Source organism: Rhincodon typus, chromosome 42 (genome assembly GCF_021869965.1).
Source record: "Rhincodon typus isolate 14 chromosome 42, sRhiTyp1.1, whole genome shotgun sequence".
NCBI classification, from domain to species: Eukaryota; Metazoa; Chordata; class Chondrichthyes; order Orectolobiformes; family Rhincodontidae; genus Rhincodon; species Rhincodon typus.
This window is the reverse complement of record NC_063373.1, coordinates 8995992-9017995: the sequence shown is the minus strand read 5'-3', so window position 1 is coordinate 9017995 and position 22004 is coordinate 8995992. Positions and strand designations below refer to the sequence as shown.

Sequence of the window (22004 nt, the reverse complement as noted above, 5' to 3'; positions counted from 1 at the left end):
TGTTGATGAGCCCTCTTCTGGCATACTGTGTGCAGTTCTGGTTGCCCTGTTTAAAGGAAGGATATTAGTAAACTGGAGAGGGTTGGAAAAGATTTGCCAGGATGTAGCCGGGAATGTAAGGTTTGAGATATAAAAATAGACTGGAAAGGCGTAGACTTTTTTGAATGGAGCAAAGGAGATTGAGGGGTGACCTTATTTGAGACCTTATCAGTTAAGGGGTATAGGACAAGGGTCTTGTTTAAAACTAGGGGGCCTATATTTAAGGTGAGAAGAAAAAGCACATGGGGACAACCTTTTTTACAGAGTGATTTGTGGTATAAACTGCCAGAGAAAGTGGTGGATGCAGGTACAGTTACAACATTTAAAAGACACTTGGACAGCGACATGAATAGGAAAGGTTTGCACGGATATGGGCCAAGCACCTGTAGGCGGACCTAGCTTAGTTTGGGAACATGGTTGGCATGGACTAGTAGGACCAAAGGGTCTGTTACCATGCTGTATGACTCTGACTCAGTTTAACTTAATTAGAGAGGGAACGAAAGAAGGAACAAATAGCTCCAGAAGAGAAAACCCGCATGGCCCAGTATGAGATCAGATCGAAATCTACTGGGGTACATTTGTTTTTGATCTGGTCGAATCTGGATTCGTACTGGAGACAATAAAACCGGTTACCCTGTTGTCAGAAATCTGGCAGCAATAGTTTTCATGACTTTCAGCCCGACTCGGATCAGTCCTCACTGAATCTCATACTTTTAATTCACAAGTGTGGGAAGGCATTCACTCACTCATACCGCCTGCTGAGACACCAGCTGCTTTACTCTGAGAGATATTTTAAATGTTCAGATTGTGGAAAATCCTATAAAAGTTACCAAGGACTGATGGCCCAGCGGCTTGCTTACTCTGACGAAAGACCATTTTGGCATTCTTGCAGTGGGTCTAGCCTCAAGGCAATCATCTCAATTCGTTTTTCACCAGCGAGTTCGCTCTGAAGAGAGACTGTTCACCTGCTCCATGTGTGGGAAGGGAATCAGTCAGTCGGCCCACCTGCTGAGACACCAGCAAGCTCAGAAGTAACTACAATGACTGTAGTTTGCTGTTAGTCATATTTGGAATTGAACCTTTTTCATTGGAGTCTGTTTCTGCTGCTGGTAATAAATTTTTAATATTTTAGACAAAAGTCAATAAATCAGCTTTGAGTTAAGTGCACAATGTGTGGAATCTTTTTTAATATTTTTGAGACAGGGTGGTTCCTTTTGGAGAGCTCTCCCTGTCCCCTCTATCCTCCATCCTTCCGTCAACAGCAACTGTAAAATTGTCATGGGGCTTGTTTGTCAGTAATATTCAGACAATCTGATCAGCTGCCTCTGCTACTTCTCCTCACTTTTACTGGTCCAAACCACACCTCATGTTGCTCCTTGTCTCAGCATTGAACTCAAATACTTCTTCATTTTTTGTCTCCTGTCTCTCATCATGTCCTATCAGAGATTATGTAGACCTATTCTCACTTGACTCTGAACTATCCAACTCCCCAAAATCAACCTATACCATTAATGGCTTCGCTCTCTCTGCTTGTTCTTCTTTCTCTTTAAATGTACCAATATACCAATATCAAAAATCCTGAGGGAAAACCACCTTTAACCCCAATGTCACTGAAAAATCCCACTTCATCTCCACCCTCCCTTTCCTCTCCAAAGTCCTTGTTCTTTTACCATCTTGTCCTCTGATGATGTATCATTTGACTTCCTCCTTCTCATCCACATGCTGTCACTAGCTGGCATCATCCAAAAGTACCACAATAGTTTTCGCGTGTGCACTGACAACACCACCATCCCTGTCATTGCCTTCTGTCACTGTTACAAATTCCATTCCCCAGCTACCAAGTCCATCCTGGTCACCAGGAGTATTCTTTCTGCATTTACCTTACCTGGTCCTGTAAGACTTTTCCAAAGATATTAAACCTTTAATAGGAGTAGGCCATTTGGCCCCGCGAATGTGTTCCGCCATCCAGTCGGATTGTGGCTGATTCAACATTTCTCACCTCAATTTTCTTACCCTTTCCCGATAACCCTTGTGTAGAGTCCCAACCTGTTTAGCCTTTGTTCATAAGACAAAACCCCCATACTAGTAATCATTCCAGTGAACTTTCTCTGAACTACCTCCTGTGAAATGATATCCGCCCAAAGGGCCAAAAATTGTTCATAGTACTCTGTATCACACACGGTTCAGTTGCAGTAAGATTTGGCTTCTCTTCTATGTAACTTCCATTGAAACAAGGGACAATATTCCATTAACTTTCTTGATTATCTGCTGTATCTGTGTGCAAACTTTCGATGGGTTTTCTTCATTTAAATAATACTTTTTTTTTGTTGTCCATTCCAAAATGAATTTCATATTTTCCCACCTTGTACCCCATTTGACAACTTTTTGCCTACTTACTTAACCTATAAATTTCTCTCCGTAAACTACATCCTCCTTGGAACTTATCTTTTACTCATTTTCTCTGAAAACCCTCTCATTCTTCTAAATTCCAGTGAATAAATAGAGTCATACGTTTGTACAGCACAGAAACAGACCCTTCGGTCCAACTCGTCCATGCCGACCAGATATCCTAAATTAATCTAGTCCCATTTTCCAGCATTTGGCCCATATGCCTCTTAAAGCCTTTCTATTCATGTGACCATCTGGATTCCTATTTAAATGTTGCAATTGTACAAGCTCCATTTCCTCTGGCAGCTCATTCCATATACACACCACCCTCTGCATGAAAAAGTTGCCCCTTGGTTCCCTTTTCAATCTTTTCCCTCTTACCTTAAACCTATGCCCTCTAATTTTTGACCCAACTACCCCGGGAAAAAGACCTTGGCTATTCACCTTATTTATTCGTGCCCCTCATGGTTATATAAACCTCAATAAGGTCACCCGTCAGCCGCCGACGCTCCAAGGAATGTAGCCCCAGCCTAGTCGGCCTCTCCCCATAGTTCAAGCCCTCCAACCCCGGCACCATTTTTGTAAATCTTTTCTAAATCCTTTCAAGTTTAACAACATCTTTCCTATAGCAGGGAGACCAGATTGAATACAGTATTCCAAAAGTGGCCTAACCAATGTCTCGTACAACCGCAACAAAATATCCCAACTCCTACCTGCACACTATGTGGAAAGGGATTATCTAGTTCGTCAAGACTGGTGAAACACCAATGAATTTCCAAGTTACTGTAGGAGTTGTTTTTTGATGCTCATTATCTATATCCAAACTATGTGTAGAGCTGGATGAACACAGCAGGCCAAGCAGCATCAGAGGAGCAGGAAGGCTGACATTTCAGGCCTACACCGTTCTTCAGAAATGGGGGAGGGGAAGGGGGTTCTGAAATAAATAGGGAGAGAGGGGGAGGTGGATAGAAGATGGATAGAGGAGAAGATAGGTGGAGAGGAGACAGACAGGTCAAAGAGGTGGGCATGAAGCCAGTAAAGATGAGTGTAGGTGGGGAGTTAGGGAGAAGATAGGTCAGTCCAGGGAGGACGGACAGGTCAAGGGGGCGGGATGAGGTTAGTCGGTAGGAGATGGGGGTGGGGCTTGAGGTGGGAGGAGGGGATAGGTGGGAGGAAGGACAGGTTAGGGAGGCAGGGACGAGCTGGGCTGGTTTTGGGATGCAGTAGGGAGAGGGGAGATTTTGAAACTTGTGAAGTCCACATTGATACCATTGGGCTGCAGGGTTCCCAAGCGGAATATGAGTTGCTGTTCCTGCAACCTTCGGGTAGCATCATGGTGGCACTGCACGAGGCCCAGGATGGACATGTCATCTGAGGAACGGGAGGGGGAGTTGAAATGGTTCACGACTGGGAGGTGCAGTTGTTTAGTGCGAACCGAGCGTAGGTGTTCTGCAAAGCGGTCCCCAAGCCTCCGCTTGGTTTTCTGGGCTTGTTTCTGATGATGCCATATGTCCAGTTACCTACTTAGAAGAAAAATAATACAAATCAGCTTTCTGTTAAAACGATTGCGTATCAAGTCTTTATCTTGTCTCTAAGGCAGAACTTTTTCTTCTGAAGGGCTCTCCATCTCCCCAGCATCCTCCATTCTCGACTCCAATAAGTACGTGGAACTCATAGGGTTTCTCTGCTACAAAAAATAAGACAATCAGTATGTTTTGCATGAGCAGTTGGGAGAAAGCACATCCAGAGTGAGGTACAGCGTGTAATGCTGGAAATTAGTGCATCATTGGAATTCTGTGCACAGTGGAAGAAATGCTTTTCCTTTACCCCTTCTTGTTCATGGTCTGTTCATGGCAGATGGGACTGATTTGATTTGACTTATTTTGTCACATGTACGAAGATACAGTGAAAAGTATTGTTTTGCATTTACCCAGGCAAATCATACCTTACATAAGTACATCAGGGTGACAAAACAGAATGCAGAATATAGTGTTACAGCTACAGAGAAGGTGCAGAGAAAAATCAATGTTAATCTTAGAATCCCTACAGTGAAGAAACAGGCCCTTCAGCCCAACAAGTCCACACCAACCACCAGAGCATCCCACCCAGACCCATTCCCCTGATAACCCACCTAATCTACACATCCCTCAACGCTATAGGCAATTTTACATAGCCAATCCACCTAGCCTGCATATCTTTGGACTGTGGGAGGAAACCGGAGCACCTGGAGGAAACCCACACAAACACAGGGAGAACATGCAAACTCCACACAGACAGGCGACTGAGAATGGAATCGAACCCAGGCCCCTGGCGCTGTGAGGCAACAGTGCTAATAACTGAGCCACCGTGCTGCCCCAAAAAATGACAGATCCATAACAATGGGGAAGAAGTTGTTCTTGGTACGTTTTCAAATTTTTGTGTCTTAGGCCCGACGGAAGAAGGTAGCAGAGAATATAATCGGGGTGGGAGGGGTCTTTGATTATGTTGGCTCTTTTCGCGGGGCAGTGGGAAATATAGTCAGAGTCAATTGATGGAAGGCTGGTTTGCGTGACGGTCTGGGCTGTGTTTACAATTCTAAATAACTTTTTGCAGTCAGGCAGAGCAGTTCCTTATCAAGCTGTGATGCAGCCACGTGTATACTTTCTATGGTGCAGCTATAAAAATTATAAATTCTGTGTCTGATGCGACCTTTCCCACTAACATCTGAAGAAGGACGGAGGTTCCGAAACTTGTTATTTCAAATGAACCTGTTGGACTGTAACCTAGTGTTGTGTGATTTCTGACCCTGTCTACCCCCAGTCCAACCTCCACACGTCAAGGCAGCCGCAACAAAGAGACATCAGGACCCTAGCACCTGCTCCAAGGGACAAACACGAAACGCCGGGGACAAGCGGCAACTTAGCCTGGGGCATTATAACGTCACAAAGGAGGCCGTGTAACGTCACCTTTCCGGCTCCTGTGATGCTACTTGGCCTGCTGTGTTCATCCAGCTCTACACCTTGTTATCTCGTGTGATTTGATAGCGGCTTTAGACCAATAGGAAAGGGGTGGGCGAGGCTGGAGGACCTGGTGTGGCGGGGTTTCGGGCGCGATGAGTCCTCCAACCAATCGGAGTGAATGAGGGGCGGGGGAAACGCGCAATGATCGACGCGATTGGAGCTGCAGTGTATGTGCAGTGCGGTCGTGTTCACGGTTTGGGGAGCGCGGTTGGTGAAAGGGAAGGTAAAGGAGGAGTTAACAGGAGCCAGTATAGACTGGAAGGTTTTATAAGCACCCTGTTTAGGCCACCAGATACGCAACGGGACTCTAGGTCCCGGGTTTGCCGCAAACGGGAAAATGGCTGCTGGTCTCAGAATTTGAGAGGCTCGCGTTGTCACTGCCATCTTTATTGGGGGCAATCTTCCGGGGGATGCTTACGTTACCGCCATGTTTGTAAGGGGCACGGTGTCATCAAAGCGCATGCGCAGTCTTCAATTGGCTTGGAGAATTTACAGACACACAGCAAACTCAAATCAACGAGAAATGTACGTTTCTTCTGGGTTTCTATCCTGGAATGACAATGATGGATTTTCTTTTTTTTTTGCAAACTATTTTACAGGATATCAAATGCAAAAGGATTTGCAGACGGGATCTTCAAAAGCAAACATTAGATCAAGATCTAGCAGTCACTCGATTCATGAAAATCTAAATATCGGCGGCTGCTGCGTCTGGAAAGATTAAGGTTTGTCTGTATTTTCTGTTGCTGAGCCAAGAGGTTTCGTAGATCCATCGGCAGAACGGTGACAGTGAAACGGACAGGATGTGAACGAGAACACACACATCAGATGATCACATGTACATAGAAGTAGAATGTGAGAGGTGAATAAGGTGTCAGTATTGTCCTGTCCATGGTTAAGAGAGGAATGGAAGAGACTTTCAGAAACAGTTGAGCCAAGACAGATGCCGTAGTGACATTATCACTGGACCAGCAATCCAGAGATACCCGTAATGTTCTGGAGACCCAGGTTCAAGAGTGGAATTTGAGTTTAGAAAAAGACTGTGAACAATGATCAGTTTTTTTTAAAAAATGTGGTCCAAGAGGAGAATGAAACCATCCTTAGCTGAGACAACAAGGTGCAGAGCTGGATGAACACAGCAGGCCAAGCAGCATCATAGGAGCAGAAAGGCTGACGTTTCGGGCCTAGACCCTTCGTCAGACCCTTAGCTGGTCTGGCTCACAGCATTGACTGTAGATCCCATGAAGTTTCATGGCATCAGGTAAGAAACAGGCAAGCAAATTTCCTGTTGATCATACAATAACGCACCTTGTCCACTGATGATGCGTATTTCTCCATATTAATCACTTGGAGGAAATACTGAGGATGTCATGAGAACAGAATGTACTTCAGCTGAGAGTTAACTGATTACTGTTGATGTACTTGTCGATTATATAGTACATTTGGTTCACTAATGTCCTTCAGGGAAGGAAAACTGGCGTTCTTTGTCTGACTTAAATGTGACTCCAGATTCATACGATTTGCTTGACTCTTAACTACCCTCTGAAATGGCGCAGCAAGCCATTAAAAAGTCTCAACGCAATTAAATTGTATGGATGGCCTGCGTTGCATAAGGTATGGAATCTATGACAGCAAACACAGTCCTGTCTTAGGGCAGCATGATGGCTCAGTTGTTAGCACTGCTGCCTGACAGTGCCAGGGTCCTGGATTCGATTCCACCCTTGGGCGACTGTGCAGACTCCACTTAGACATTCTCCCCGTGTCTGCGCAGGTTTCCTCCGGGTGGTCCAGTTTCCTTCCACAGTCCAAAGATGTGCAGACTAGGCGGATTAGCCATGGGAAATGCAGGGTTACAGGGATAGGGTAGAGGGGCGAGTCTGGATGGGATGCTGTTTGGAGTTTCGGAGTAGAATGTTTGGGCGAATGGCCAGCTTCCATACTGTGGAGATTCGATGAACTTACAAATTTCTCCTTGCCAACATCTGGTTTAATGCCAAAACTGGGACCAACTATCTCACAGACTAGCCAAACAACAGGCTGACGCGTACTCACAGAATCATACCTCACACACAATGCCCCAGACAGCACCACAACTATCCTTGAGTATGTCCCATCAGACAAGCAGATGCAGCGACATAGTGGTATAAAGGGGGGAGGAAGGTCCAGACACCATGAAGTCTCATGGTAGTTTGAGGTCAAACATGGAGAAGGAACTCATGCTGATTTTTCTCTCTCTCTGTCTCTCTCAATTTGAAGGAAGCACTGTGGGTGGCAAGAACATAGAATATTTTGTGCGTGTGGGAAAATGGAAAAGTCCTGGGGAATATTGATGCACAGAGAGATCTGGGTGTTCAGGTCCATTGTACCCTGAAGGTGGCAAAGCAGGTCAATAGACTGGTCAAGAAGGCATGCGGCATGCTTTCATTCATCGGACAGGGTTGGCAGGTCATGTTACAGTTGTATAGGACTTTGGTTCAACCACATTTGGAATACTGCGTACAGTTCTGGTCGCCACATTCCCAAAAGGATGTGGATGCTTTGGAGAGGGTGCAGAGGAGGTTCACCAGGATGTTGCCTGGTATGGAGGGTGCTAGCTATGAAGAGAGGTTGAGTAGATTAGGATTATTTACATTAGAAAGACAGAGGTTGAGGGGGGACCTGATTGAGGTCTACAAAATCATGAGAGGTATAGACAGGGTGGATAGCAAGAAGCTTTTTCCCAGAGTGGGGGATTCAATTACTAGGGGTCACAATTTCAGGGTGAGAGGGGAAAAGTTTAAGGGAGATATGTGTGGAAAGTTCTTTACGCAGAGGGTGGTGCATGCCTGGAACGCGTTGCCAGCAGAAGTGGTAGAGGTGGGCACAATAGCGTCATTTAAGATGTATCTAGACAGATACATGAATGGGCAGGGAGCAGAGGGATACAGATCCTTGGAAAATAGGCGACAGGTTTAGATAGAGGATCTGGATCGGCGCAGGCTTGGAGGGCCGAAGGGCCTGTTCCTGTGCTGTAATTTTCTTTGTTCTTTCTTCTTTGGATGGCAGCACTGGTACTGTGAACTAACAAGAATGGCAAACAAAGGTTAGCTCATCCTCACTATCTGTCTGCCACAGATGCATCTATCCATGGCAGTATTGGGGACAGTGACCACTGCACAGTTTTTTTCACATATTCTCTGCTCTACCATTACCGTAAAGGCAGGGGATCAAGACATGCCAGGTGCAGCTTTAGGTACACCTAAAAATGAGGTTTTAACATGGTAAAATGACAAAAGCGGACTATTTGTGTGCCAAACAGCATAAGGAGCAAGTCATAGACAAATCTAAATAATTCCACAGTCAAGGGATCAGATCTAGGCTCTGCAGTCTTGTCATATCCAGTCATGAATGTTGGGGAACAATTAAACAACTCACTGGCTCCACAAATATCCCTGTCCTTAAGGACGAGGATGCTCGCACATTAGTGCAAGGCTGAGCACCCAGAACTGTGCTTTGGATGACACCCCACGATTACGGGGAGGTTGAACTTGGGAGGTCAGTCAGAAGTATATTAGGACAGTTGAGGCTAGAGGTAACCAAGGAATGGATGAGACTTGGGTGGAGTCGAGTCATGTTACCGAGGTGAAAATAGGCAGTCTTGGTGATGTTGGAAGCTCAGCTTAGTGTGAACTATTTCACTAGCATTGTGAACAGTCTTGTTCAGCTTCACACAGTTACCAGAGAGAAGGACGGAGTCAATGGTTAGGAAGTTTTCCCAATGTTTAATTGGAGGAAATTTCTACTCGTCCTTTACTGGATGTCAAACAAATCAGGACAGCATGTCATGTGGAAGGGGTTTTGGAGGTGTTAGTGTTTTACATAAACCTTCAACCCTGGATATTCATGATGGTGAAGGCTGAAGGTTTGGGAGATTCTGTCAAACTTCCGGTTGAGTTCTGCATTTGTTCAATCCCTTTACTTCACCTCCTTCTCCTTCTTCCCATTTTCTCTTTCTCTCTCCACTCCCATAGAGGCCAGAGTCCTGTGCAGGTCCAGACCAGGTGGCAGGTTCCATTCCCTGGGCAACAATAGTGAACCACTTGGATTTTCTGACAGACCAGTAGCTTTTGTTGACTTTTTGATTGTGCAGTTGGCAAATTCATTCAAATCACTTTAACAACCAACCTTGTGTTTTTTTGATAGGTCTTGCTCTCACTCCTTTTGTTTTATTTTTTTTAAAAATTACAGGGTATTAGAAGGAGAGAATTTGCAGTTGGGAAACTGACACCAACCATCACACCAGGATTTGATGTCATTTCCCACTTTATCGTAACCGGAATATCATCAGATTTTGAACATGGAAGGAGACAGCACTATTCACAGTGGAGAGAAACCATACTCGTGCCCTCAGCGTTTCAGCGATTCATCTGGACTGACACAACACAAGCGTAGTCACACCAAGGAGAAACCATGGAAGTGTGGGGAATGTGGGAAGGGATTCAGATCCCCATCTGAGCTGGAAACTCATCGACGCATTCACAGTTCGGAGAGACCATTCACCTGCCCTGATTGTGGGAAGGGATTCACTCGGTTAACTACGGTACTGACACACAAGCTGGTTCACACTGACGAGAGACCTTTTAAATGTCCAGAGTGTGGGAAGTGCTTTAAAAGTTCCGGGCAACTGCTGAGCCATCAACGTGTTCACACTGATGAGAGACCATTCAGATGTTCTCACTGTGGGACTGGTTTTAGGCGATCATCTAACCTCAGTATACACCAGCGAATTCACACGGGGGAGAGGCCATTCATCTGTTCCGAGTGTGGGAAGAGATTCACTCGGTTGTCTCACCTGCTGACACACAAGCGAGTTCACAAGTAAATGTTTACTGTTTGGATTTTGCTTCTAATCATAACCAGCACTGCACTATTACATTGGAGTCTGACATTCGTAACTCTAGTTCTCGTTGATTTGATTTTATTTTTGCTAAGTATTAGCAACCAGCTTTGTGTTCAACAGGCAATGTTTTTGTTCTTTTGTAATATCTCGAATATAAGTTTGTTCCTTTTGAACATCTGTCCCTCTCCCCTGTCCCATCCAGCCTCACCAATTGCACGGAGTTCATGGAGCTTTATTGTCACTAAGATTGAAACAACTTGTTTAGCTGCCTCTGCTGCTTCCCTCTCTTCCAGCAGCCCCTGAGGCCTTACTGTCTCTAAATCCAGCCTTGTCTGAACCCGCTACTTGCATCTTTCCCTCCTACATGTTGTCATACACTGCGTGTTATAAACCCCTCTTTATTGGCTGTCAGCTCTTCATTTCTTGTTTGCTTTTTCACCCCATTCCCCAAATTCTAAACCTTCTGAATTCGCCATGATTCTCAATGTGTACTTTCTAGTTGACACCTATCATAAGTACACTTCTTCTTCATTATCTCAATTTCTATCTCCTTTGTCATCCAAGGAGCCTTGAACTTGCTAGTCTTGCCTTCCCCATTTGAGGTAATATACCTCGCCTGTCCCCAGACCTTCTCTTTGAAGGGAGCCCACTGTTCAGATATAGTTTTTCCCACCAACCTCTCATTCCAGTCAATCCTGCCCAACTCCATCCTTGCCCCATTGAAGACCACTCTCCTCAATTGAATTTTTTTACTCTGGATTGATGCTTGTCCTTTTCCTGCATTATCCTTATGAGACAATGATCACTATCTCCTAAATGCTCTCCACTGACACTTCATCCACTTGGCCCACTTAATTTCCAAGAAGTAGGTCTGACAGTGCATCCTTTCTTGTTGAATGGACACACACCCCTATAGGAAGCTCTCCTGCATGCAATCAGGAAACCATGTTCCTCGCTGTCCCATACATTACCAGTATTCAGTCTATATTTGTGTAACTGAAGTCTCCCATTATAACTATTCTTTTTTGTTGGCACCTCTGTGTAATTTCCCTGCAGATATGTTCCTCTACGTTCTTTTCTCTATTTGTCTTTTATAAACTTTGCTTAGCAATGTCATTGTATCCTTTTTGTTGCTTGGCTTGAGCCAAATTGATTCTGTTCTTGAATCCTTGAGATGTCCTCTTTTCCCAGCATAGTTGGTGCTCCCCTCAGCCAATCGTTCCACCCTCTTCCTTTCCTTTCTTTTCGAAATAACTTGTAGCCAGAAATATTTAACACCCAGTCTCATCCATCCTTGAGCCAGGTCTCTGTTAACGCAACAATAGAATTGATAACGCTTTTCAATCCTTCAACGATATGTATAAGTAAAACTGTAATGATTTGTCAATTCCCTGGCTTTTATCCAATTGCATTGCTATGGTTCCTGATACATATTTTTTTCTTCTTAGTACATACAATTTAATGAATTTAGTTGAATGTTTAACTGAAAGTTTTTGAATTACAGGGTAGGCATTTTATGGTCTTTATCTGAGCCTTTTAAAATAACAATGACAGAATAACAGAAGTGCTTTGGCAGGGAAAGTTGCCATTCTCTTATGTTTTTCCAGTAACCTTGTGCATTTTTAAAAATTTTAAATATTCTCATCCAATGCCCCTTGCACACCAAAACCTAGATCATTAATACAGATCAAGAAAACCAAGGGAGCCAATACTGAAGCCTGGGGAAATCCATTACAAACCTTCCTCCAGCCTGAAAAATATCCAGTGACTATTACCTCTGTTCCCTATCTCTCAACCAACTTTGTATCCACATTGTTACTGTTTCTTTTATTCCATGACTTACAACATTTCTCTCCAGTCTGCTCTGTGGCACTGTATGGAATGCATTCACAGAATCCCTATTGTATGGAAACAGGCCCTTTGGCCCACAAAATCCACACCAACCCTCAGAGCATCCCACCCAAACCCATCCTCCTACCCTTTCCCTGTAACCCACCTACTCTACACATCCCCGAACACTATGGGCAATTTAGCATGGCCAATCCACCTAGCCTGCACATCTTTGGACTGTGGGGGGAAACCGGAGCACCCAGCAGAAAGCCACGCAGATACAGGGAGAATGTGCAATCTGCACACAGACAGTTGCCCGAGGCTGCAATCGAACCCATGTCCCTGGCGCTGTGAGGCAGCAGTGCAAACCACTGTGCTGCCTTCTGGGACAAAAAAGCTTCGAGCAAGTTAGTGACACATGACTTGCCCTTCATAAATATATGCTCGCTCATCGACCCACATTTTTGCATGTGAGTACCGATTCTAGCCCTAATTGTTGTTTCTAGCAGCTTCTCCACTACTAATATTAAACTGACTAGTCTGAAATTGCCGGGCTTGTCATTACAACCTTTTTAAAACAAGGAGAAGATGTTTGCGATTCTCCAGGTTTCTGAGACCAGGGAAGACATAAGATTATGGCCCGTGTCTCTGCAGTTTCCATCAGTATCTTACCTGGTTGCAATGCCTTGTCAAACTGAAATACCAGTATTCCAGTCAATATCTCGTCCTCATCAATTCTCAATCCTTGAGTTTTTTCCTGTATCACCATGACCTGGGAAATCTCTGCAATGTAACATTTCACACAGAGGGAAGGTATGTACTGTGTTATTATGTCAGGCTCAGGTGATTATCAATATCGTTGTGTCTTCATAATCCTTTGAAGATTGTGCAAAATGGGGGGACAGTTGGGAACTGCAGGCTTTCAAGTAAAGTTAGACTGTAGGGTCACAGTTGCCATCTTTATTTGGGGCAATATTTGGAATGACTGGGAGGAGCTTTCAGCTCATTGTTCAGAAAGGAGACAACTTGGCCATAAAGCTGCATTAGCCTTTCACAACCAATTTCTTATTGCTAAGGCAAATCCTGCTCTATGGATCCCATTACTCCATGGGACATCATCCCACATATGTCCAAAGGTCCGCGGTTCTGTTCAGTCACATGAAAACCCCGTGCAGAAACACACGGCCTTGAGTTGACATAATCCTCAAATTGAAGACGATTGACCATGGTGAGGGGCAATGTGCAGCAGGGAGCAGAAAGAGGGAATGTTATGAATTTCAATCCTGGGCCAACAGTGATGGATTTTGTAAACTTCTTTATAGAATGTTAAAAGAGAATAGGGATAGGGTGGGGGGGCTCGGGTCAGAGCGGGGATGTTCTTCAGAGTGTTGGTGTGGACTCAGTGGGCCAAATGGCCTGCTTCCACACTGTAGGGATTCTTTAAAAGAACTACTGATGGGAAACACAAACGAAACATTTATTATGAATGTAGAACAAAGAAGTCATATTAAACAAAGGTCAGCAAATTTGGACTCTACTCATTGCGATTTAGAAGAATGAGTGGTGATCTCATTGAAACATGTAGGATTCTCATGGTGCTTGACATGGGAAATGGTGAGAGGATGGTTTCCCGTTATGGCAGTGTCTATGACCAGGGGGCATAGTCTCATAATAAAGGGGCGTCAATTTAAGACTGAGATGAGGAGGAATTTATTCTCAGCAGGTTGTGTGTCTTTGGAATTTGCCACAGAGAGCTGTAGGGGCAGAGTCCTTGTATATATTTAAGGCTGAGATGGAAAGATTTTGATCAGAAGTGGAATCAAAGGTTATCTGGAAAATGCAGGCAAGTGGACGTGAGGATTTTTGGATCAGCCATGGTCCTATTGAATGGAGGAGCAGGCTCATAAGGCTAAACATCCTACTCCTGTTTCTTCTTTATATGGCCCTATGGGAAACATTCAGATTGTTTCAGAAGTGTATGTTTTCTTCCATTCATTTAAATTGTATGCTTTTAATACTACACTGTATTCCCTTTACAATGTCTCATGGCTCTGGGACTGGGGTAGCCCCTTTACTGTACTACTTAATCTATGTTCATCATTTGCTCTGTTTCACCTCTGCCTTTACTGATCACATCTCTGCCATTGTTTAACTTCCTCTGTCTCAAAATACTCGGTACATTTTACCTCTGTTTAGTATTTTACTTTTACTCCTGCCAATTGCATCTAAATGAGGTTTCCACTACTGTCCATGCACTGATCATGTGCTGCTGACTTACCAGCTTTATCTTCCCACAACACCTTTCACAGTCAGGTATTGTTTATCCTTTGCTATAGTCCATTTCTCTTCCCCTTCTGAGCTTACGTTGAACATCATAGTCTGCACCATAAATTCTGTACTTGGATGGCACCTTTTTTGTATTTGAGTGTTCCAAGTTATTTCAAAGCAGTGTTACAAAGGAACTTTTAACACTAGTCGTATAGGAGATATCCGGCGAGATGAACACTGGTTGTTCAGAGATAGAATTTAGCATGTATTATAAAGGAGGAAAGTGAGGCAAAGAACTTGAGAGGTTTAAGGAGGAAATTTTGGAATTCATTTTGGAAAGTCGAATTTGAATGCAGAATTCAGGGTTAATGGCAGAATTCTTGGCAGAGTGGAGGAACAGAGGGATCTTGGGGTCCATGTCCATAGACCCCTCAAAGTTCTACCCAAGTTGATAGGGTTGTAAAGAAGGCGTATGGTGTGTTGGCTTTCATTGGCAGGGGAATTGAGTTTAAGAGCCGCGACGTTATGCTGCAGCTCTATAAAACTCTGGTTAGACTACGCTTGGAATATTGTGTTCACTTCTGGTCACCTCATTATAGGAAAGATATGGAAGCTTTAGAGTGGTGCAGAGGAGATTTACCAGGATGCTGCCTGGACTGGAGGGCAGGTCTTATGAGGAAAGGTTGAGGGAGCGAGGGCTTTTTATCATTGGAGCGAAGAAGGACGAGAGGTGACTTGACAGAGGTGTACAAGATGATGAGAGGCATAGATAGAGTGGATAGTCAGAGACTTTTTCCCAGGGCGGAAGTGACTATTTCGAGGGGGCATAATTTTAAGGTGATTGGAGGAAGGTATAGGGGAGATGTCAAAGGTAGGTTCTTCACACAGAGAGTGGTGGGCATGTGGAATGCACTGCCGGCAGTGGTAGTGGAGTCAGATACTTTAGAGACTTTTAAGCAACTCTTGGATAGGTACATGGAGGATAGTAAAATGTAGGGTATGTAGGGTAGTTTGATCTTAGTAGGATAATAGGTCGGCACAACATCATGGGCCGAAGGGCCTGTACTGTTCTATGTTCTATGTTCTATGTTCTAAATGCAGAGGTGATGGCCTGGCGGTATTATCGTTGGCCTGTTAATCCAGAGACCATGGTAATGTTCTGGGGACCAGGGTTCAAATCCTGCCCTGGCAGTTGACAAGAATACCAACATTTATAGTGCGAGAGAGGAGTTTGCTGATTGGTAGAGGTGGAGCCAATTTGAAACCAGAGAAATTTAATTTAAATTGAATTCAATAAAAATCTGGAATTAAGAGTCTAATGATGTCCATGAATCCATTGTCAATTGTCGGGAAAACCCATCTGGTTCACTAATATCCTTTAGGGAAGGAAATCTGCAATCTTTACGTGGTCTGGACTACATGTGACTCTAGAACCGCAGCAACGTGGGTGACTGTTAACTGTCCACGAGGCAATTAGGAATCGGCAATAAATGATGCCCACATCTTCTGAATGAAGGTGTCAGTGCCAAAGGTGGAGAAGGTAAAATCAGCAATCCCCTGCAATGATGGAATTAGAGAAATGCAGATATCTTGCAGGGTTCTGAGGCTGGAGTAGATCACAAAGGCAAAGAGGAATCCCATGCAGGCATCATAGAATCCCTGCAGTGTGGAAACAGGCCCTTCGGCCCAACAGGTACACACCAACCCTCACAGCATCCCACCCAGACCCATCCCCCTATAACCCAACTAATCTACACAATCCCTGAATGCTACGGGCAATTTAGCATGGCCAATCCACCTAGCCTGCATATCTTTGGACTGTGGGAGGAAACTGGAGCAAGCCCACACAGACACGGGGAGAATGTGCAAACTCCACACAGACAGTCACCCGAGGGTAGAATCAAACCCGGGTCCCTGGTGCTGTGAGGCAGCAGTGCTAACCACTGAGCCACCGTGGCAATCTGAAATATAAATGAGTGTTTTATCGTTTTGGCACCGTAGCACAGAGTGATAAGGGAACAAGTCTTGCTACATGAGGCCAGGAGAGTTTTGCACTACCTCAAGATTACTTGGGGGTTGAATTTGCGAGAACAGCCAGGAGCATGTTAGGATATTTCAAATCTAGAAGTAACAAGGGAACGCATGAGAGTTTCAACAGGGAAGAGCTGCGACTAGGATGGAATCGGGTGATGCTACTGAGGGGGGAAATAGGCGATCTGTGTTGGTCATGGGGATATGTGGTTAGAAGCTCTTGAGTCATACAGTATGGAAACAGACCCTTTGGTCCATCTCGTCCATGCCAACCAGATATCCTAAACTGATCTAGTCCTGTTTGCCAGCATTTGGCCCATATCCCTTTAAACCCTTCCTATTCATGTCCCCACTCTATGGGTGAAATACTTCTCCATGGTAGTGAACAGTCTGGTTCAGACTTAGACAGTCACCTGAGGCAGGAATGGAGTCAGTGTTGGAGTTTGTAACAGGGACCGGAAAAAATGGCTTCAGTCTTCACAGTATTTTGCTGGAAGAAATTTCTGCATATCCAGTACTGGATGTCAGACGGACCCAGACGAACATCAGTGCCCCAGTTGGGTTTTTTTACAACAATTCAGCAGCTTTCATGGTCACTTTCTCCAAGTGTCACCCATTTTGAGATCCGTTCAGCTCAATTTCACAACCTGCTTCCACGTTTCTGTAGGTTCTCTCTCATTCCTCTTCATGTGTTTTAAATCAATTTCACAGGAATTCAGAATGAAAGGATTTCCAGTCAAAAAAACTCCAAGCCAGACATCACATCAGGATCTTACAGAGTCATCCAGCATATTGACACCTGAGCACCATCGGGTTTTGAACATGGAAGGATGGAGCGCTGTTCATGTGTTCTGTGTACGAACAAGGATTCAGACAACCATCTGGCTTCTCAGAACATGAAGACAGACAAAAGATTTACTCAGTTATCCCATTTGCTGAGACACCAGTGAGTTCATCCTGAGGATATGCCATTCACCTGCTCCGATTGTGGGAAAGGATCCATTCAGTTGTCCCACCGGCTGAGACAATGGCAAGGTCACTCTGGAGAGAGGCCATTCATCTGCTTGTGAATGTGGGAAGGTGTTCACTGCCTCATCCACTCTGAGGATGCACCAGTGTCTTCACACTGAGAACAGGCCACTCAAGTACTCTCACTGTGGGCCTGGGTTCAAGCACTAATCTAACCTCACTGTACACCAGAGAGACTGCACTAGGGATCGGCCATTCACCTGCTCTGTGTGTGGAAAGGGATTCACTTGGTCTTTCTACTTGCTGAGGTACCAGAGACCTCACAAGTACCTACAGTGATTATATGCCGTTCTTAATTGGTAGGGTTTATTATTCACAAGTATTAGATATTATGTATTAGATAGGTTGCCCTTAAATTTAATAAGGCACTAGGACAGGTTAAGATGCAGCTAAGGACTCAAAAAAAGTAAGAATTGAAATTGTGCAGAATGTGATCATAATGTTTCAATCTTAGTTACATTTGGGGTGGTGCCAAAAGACTGAAAAATTGAAAACATTATACTATGGTTTTAGGAAAAGATGCAAAGATAAAGCTTGCCGCTACAAACAGTCAGATTTATTTTGTTGGTTCAGGAAACATTTAAAAACAATAATCTGGGATGTCATTAATAGCAACATGAATAAAATAGGAAAAGTAGTATTAATTTCTTAAGGCAAAATCATGCTCCACTAACCTGCTGGAGTGCTTTGAAGAGGTAACAGTGTATTGGAGTGGGTGTTGATGAGTTGTGCATCGACTTCCGAAACAAACTTCAGTCATTGGCATACTGCAGGCTTTGTGAGCAAAGTCAGAAATCATGAAATGAAAGACACGGCAGCAACATGGAGACAGACAGTGACAGGAAGCAGAAAGTAGTGTTTCATGATGTTTTACAATTGGAGGAATGTTTTTAGTAGAGTTCTCCAGGGGTCAGTGTTGGTGCAGTTGCTTTTCTGCATATATACTGCCAGAACTGATTTGAAAAACTGTGATGCGTAGCGATTATTCGAAACACCATGTCTGCTGTGATCACGGGGCTAGACCAAACTTTCCAGAAGACGGGATTTAGTTAACATAGATGTCAGGTGTTGCATTGTGGTAAGACAGACCAGGATAGAGCTTACACAATAAATAGTACAGCCCTGGGGAGTGTTGCCAAACAAAAGAGACACAGGGGAGCAGATGCATAGTTCCTTGAAAATGGAGTCACAGGTAGACAGGATGGTGAGGAAGGCGTTTGGTACACTTGCCTTCATTGGTCATAACATTGAGTACAGGAATTGGGATGTCATATTGCAGTAGTACAGGACATTGATGAGACCACGATGGCTCAGTGATTAGCACTGCTGCCTCACAGCACCAGGAACCTGGGTTTGATCCACCGTCAGGCAACTGTCTGTGTGGAGTTTGCACATTCTCCCTGTGTCTCTGTGGGTTTCTTCCGGGTGCTCCAGTTTCCTCCCACAGTCCAAAGATGTGCAGGCTAGGTGGATTGGCCATGCTAAATTGCCCATAGTGTTCAGGGATGTATAGATTAGGTGGGTTATAGGAAGATGGGTCTGGGTGGGATGCTGTGAGTGTTGATGTGGACTTGTTGGACCAAAGGGCCTGTTTACACACTGTCGGGATTCTATGATCAGTGATCTATGACCAGTTTTGGAATACTGTGTGCAATTCTGGTCATCCTTCTATAAAAAGGATGTTGTTAAGCTTGAGAGGGTGCAGAAGAGATTTAAAGGATGTTGCTGGGACTGAAGGGTTGAGCTATAGGGAGAGGCTGAATAGGCTGGGGCTTTTTTTTCCCTGGAGCGTCGGAGACAGAGGGGTGACCTTACAAAGGTTTATAAAATCATGAGGGGCATGGATAGGGTGAAAAAACAAAGTCTTTTTCCGAGGATAGAGAAGTCCAAAACTAGAGGACATAGGTTTAAGGTGAGAGGAGAAAGATTTAAAAAGAACTTGATGGGTAATTTTTTCTCGCAGAGGGTGGTGCGTGTATGGAACAAGCAGCCAGAGGAAGTGGTGGAGGTAGTTACAATTGCGACATTTAAAAGGCATCTGGGTGGGTATATGAATAGGAAGGGTTTAAAGGGATATATGCCAAATGCAGGCAAATGGGACTAGGTCAGATTGGGATGTCTGGTCGGCGCAAATGAGTTGGATCGAAGTGTCTACTTCTGACTCTATGACTCTATAAATATTGTTAGAAGTCAAAGTTAGCTAGAAAATCTACACCTCAGGTGCCTTCTTATGGGACTGGAATGTTAAAGTACAGTGTTATAAATGCCACAAAGATGGATTTTCACCATGGAAACTAACAATAAAAAAGATGTGCAAGCTGGCCTTCTACTGAAAGAAGATTTTAATGGCTGCATTAAACCTCTGAGATGAACCATAGTTGTTCATTTGCAGTGCAAGCCTTTGCCTCAGTGTTCCCCTCCCACTACTACCCCTACCCCCCACCCCCCCCAACGCCCACCACCAAAAGAGAAGTCTTTCTCACAATACTCACACAGTACTGAGATCAACTGCCTTGTACAATTTTGAAACAGCTGTCACTTAATGCTTTAAACATTTACATTTGATATCAAAACCTCTAACTCCAAGCGATGTTGGTGAAGCCTCCGCCTGCAGAAATCAGAGGAAATCTGTATTTCAGCTTTCTGCAAGTGACCAGCATTCTTTCACCAAAACAGTGAATTAGAATGTGCATTTCAGCAATATTCCTTAGATGACTTTCGAGAGAATTTTAAATGGGAAGAAATTGATTGTGGTTGCCGAACTGCAGGCTAGCCAATTAATCACTCCCACAAAGGAATTCCAGACTGCTAACTCCAGCTTCACACTTTTGGACACAATCTTCAAGCACAGACATTTAGAAACTAAATTTGTTACAACTTGAATCATGTTTTTAATTCTTGTAGATTTTTGTTTCTTCTTGCATGTTTATGATTGTGCCGATGTTGCAAATAATAGCACCAGTATCTAAGAATATGTTAAATAAACCAGACTTCTAGATTAATTTTACAACAGTGTTGTTGCAATCTTTACAAAGTCAGACCCAACAAACAGGGGGAGAAAAAGAATTACAAGTAGTTTCATTGGCATTTTCCTACTGGAGATGTTAAACAGCTACAGATCCAGAATATTAAACTCCAGCCTAGCAACAGGGATCATTAACATCAGCAGATAGTAACACCCATGGCCCTGATCATTATCGCCAGGCCAGCTCCACAGAGGTGGGAAACTGCCTGGCTCCACAAATTTGTTCTTTAATTTCTGCCATCCGCTTTCCCCACTGTCAGATTGGAAGGGTTTGGAATCAATTGGATTTTAGGTATGTGACCCAGGAAGACCAGAGGAGATTGCCAGTTCCCGAGGAGATCTGGGGCAAGAGTCTGCCTTGGATTCCAGCACTGTGACCAAAAAGTAAAATCAATGAATAAAACAAACTTTCCTCTAGCCCCCACTGCGACACAGTCCCAATGCGCCATCCATGTCTCCCTATCCTGACCCCCATTGTCCCCAGACAACCTGGTGCCTACTTCCACTCAACAGCATTACCCCTTCACCTACCATGCTACCTTATCCTGTATCCACAAATACCTGTGCACACAGGAGAAAACAAAAGAAGTTCAACATTGCAGATGGCACTCTCTTGACTGGCACTTGTTGGTGTGTGTTAACATTTCTGAGACTTATTGGTGGGGCTTAACATGACTTGAAATATTTAAAGAGTTTTGACGGACTTGAAAGTTCTAAGCAGCAACACACACTAGTCTGCACGACTAAAAATCCTAAAGGGTACCTGAACGCCATCATCTCCCAACCCTTTCCTGAGACCATTACACAGGAGTACCTCAGCTTTCCGAGGGAAACTTTGGCTCTCCTGAAGAAACTTATTGACAACAGACTTGTTCTGAGCTGGTTTGCCCTGCATTTTCAGAGTTGTGCTCAATGGAGTTACCAATTCCAAATTTCATAGAGACATTTGACCATTGAAATAATAGCTGCCTCAGGGAACCTGCGATGCTTGGGTTTGAGTTGACTTGACTTCCATCTCACAGGAAAATGGAAGGTGCTGTATTTGATTTGGGAGGGGGGGGGGGGCGCGGTGGTGAAGGTCGGCTTGGGATTTCTGTCATATCGGAAAGGCTCTTGGACAAGGCGAAGGACTGAAGATGGCTTCAGTCCTGGAAGTGATCGATAGCAGCAGGAACAACAGAATCCAATGCATATCGTCACTGGTGAACTTGCTGCTGTCTTTGCAGATGGACAAGGTAGTGAATCTCTTCCAGCACGTGGAGCAGATGAATGGTCTCTTGCCATTGTAAACCCATTGTGGTGTCAGCAGCGTGCCTAACTGAGTGAATCCCTCCCACAGTTGGAGCAGATTCATGGCCTGTCCCCCGTGTGAATTTGCTGGTGTATAATGATGCTGTCTGAATGCCTAAAACTGTTTCCACACTGAGTGCAGTTTAAGGGTTTCTCATCCACGTGAACTCACTGATGTGTTAGAAGATGGGCTAATTGAGTGAATCCTTTCCGACACTTACGGCATTTA

The 22004-nt window shown here is 44.3% G+C and overlaps 1 protein-coding gene and 1 long non-coding RNA gene across 6 annotated transcripts in view; one reads left to right on the top strand and one right to left on the bottom strand.

Annotated features, from left to right (window-relative positions):
- Positions 1-20467, top strand: part of LOC125487529 (gastrula zinc finger protein XlCGF49.1-like) — a 32860-nt gene extending 12393 nt beyond the window's left edge. The window contains exons 1-4 of one of the 5 annotated variants that reach the window (XM_048619207.1): positions 5385-5474; positions 6026-6684; positions 9651-10280; positions 17143-18677. In XM_048619207.1, coding sequence (XP_048475164.1) covers positions 9760-10280; positions 17143-17155 — 534 coding nt within the window. In that variant the 5' untranslated portion in view covers positions 5385-5474; positions 6026-6684; positions 9651-9759 and the 3' untranslated portion in view covers positions 17156-18677. Of the gene's footprint in view, positions 1-5384; positions 5475-5543; positions 5650-6025; positions 6685-9650; positions 10281-17142 lie in introns of those variants that run through there. The other 4 variants (XM_048619206.1, XM_048619203.1, XM_048619202.1 and 1 more) reach the window with 4 other exon arrangements.
- On the bottom strand, positions 418-5425 carry LOC125487532. Its single transcript, XR_007265945.1, has 3 exons — positions 5373-5425; positions 3141-3947; positions 418-1145 (listed from the first exon to the last, which is right to left on the bottom strand). It is a non-coding gene; the product is annotated as an uncharacterized LOC125487532 (long non-coding RNA).
- Positions 20468-22004: the final 1537 nt, after the last annotated feature.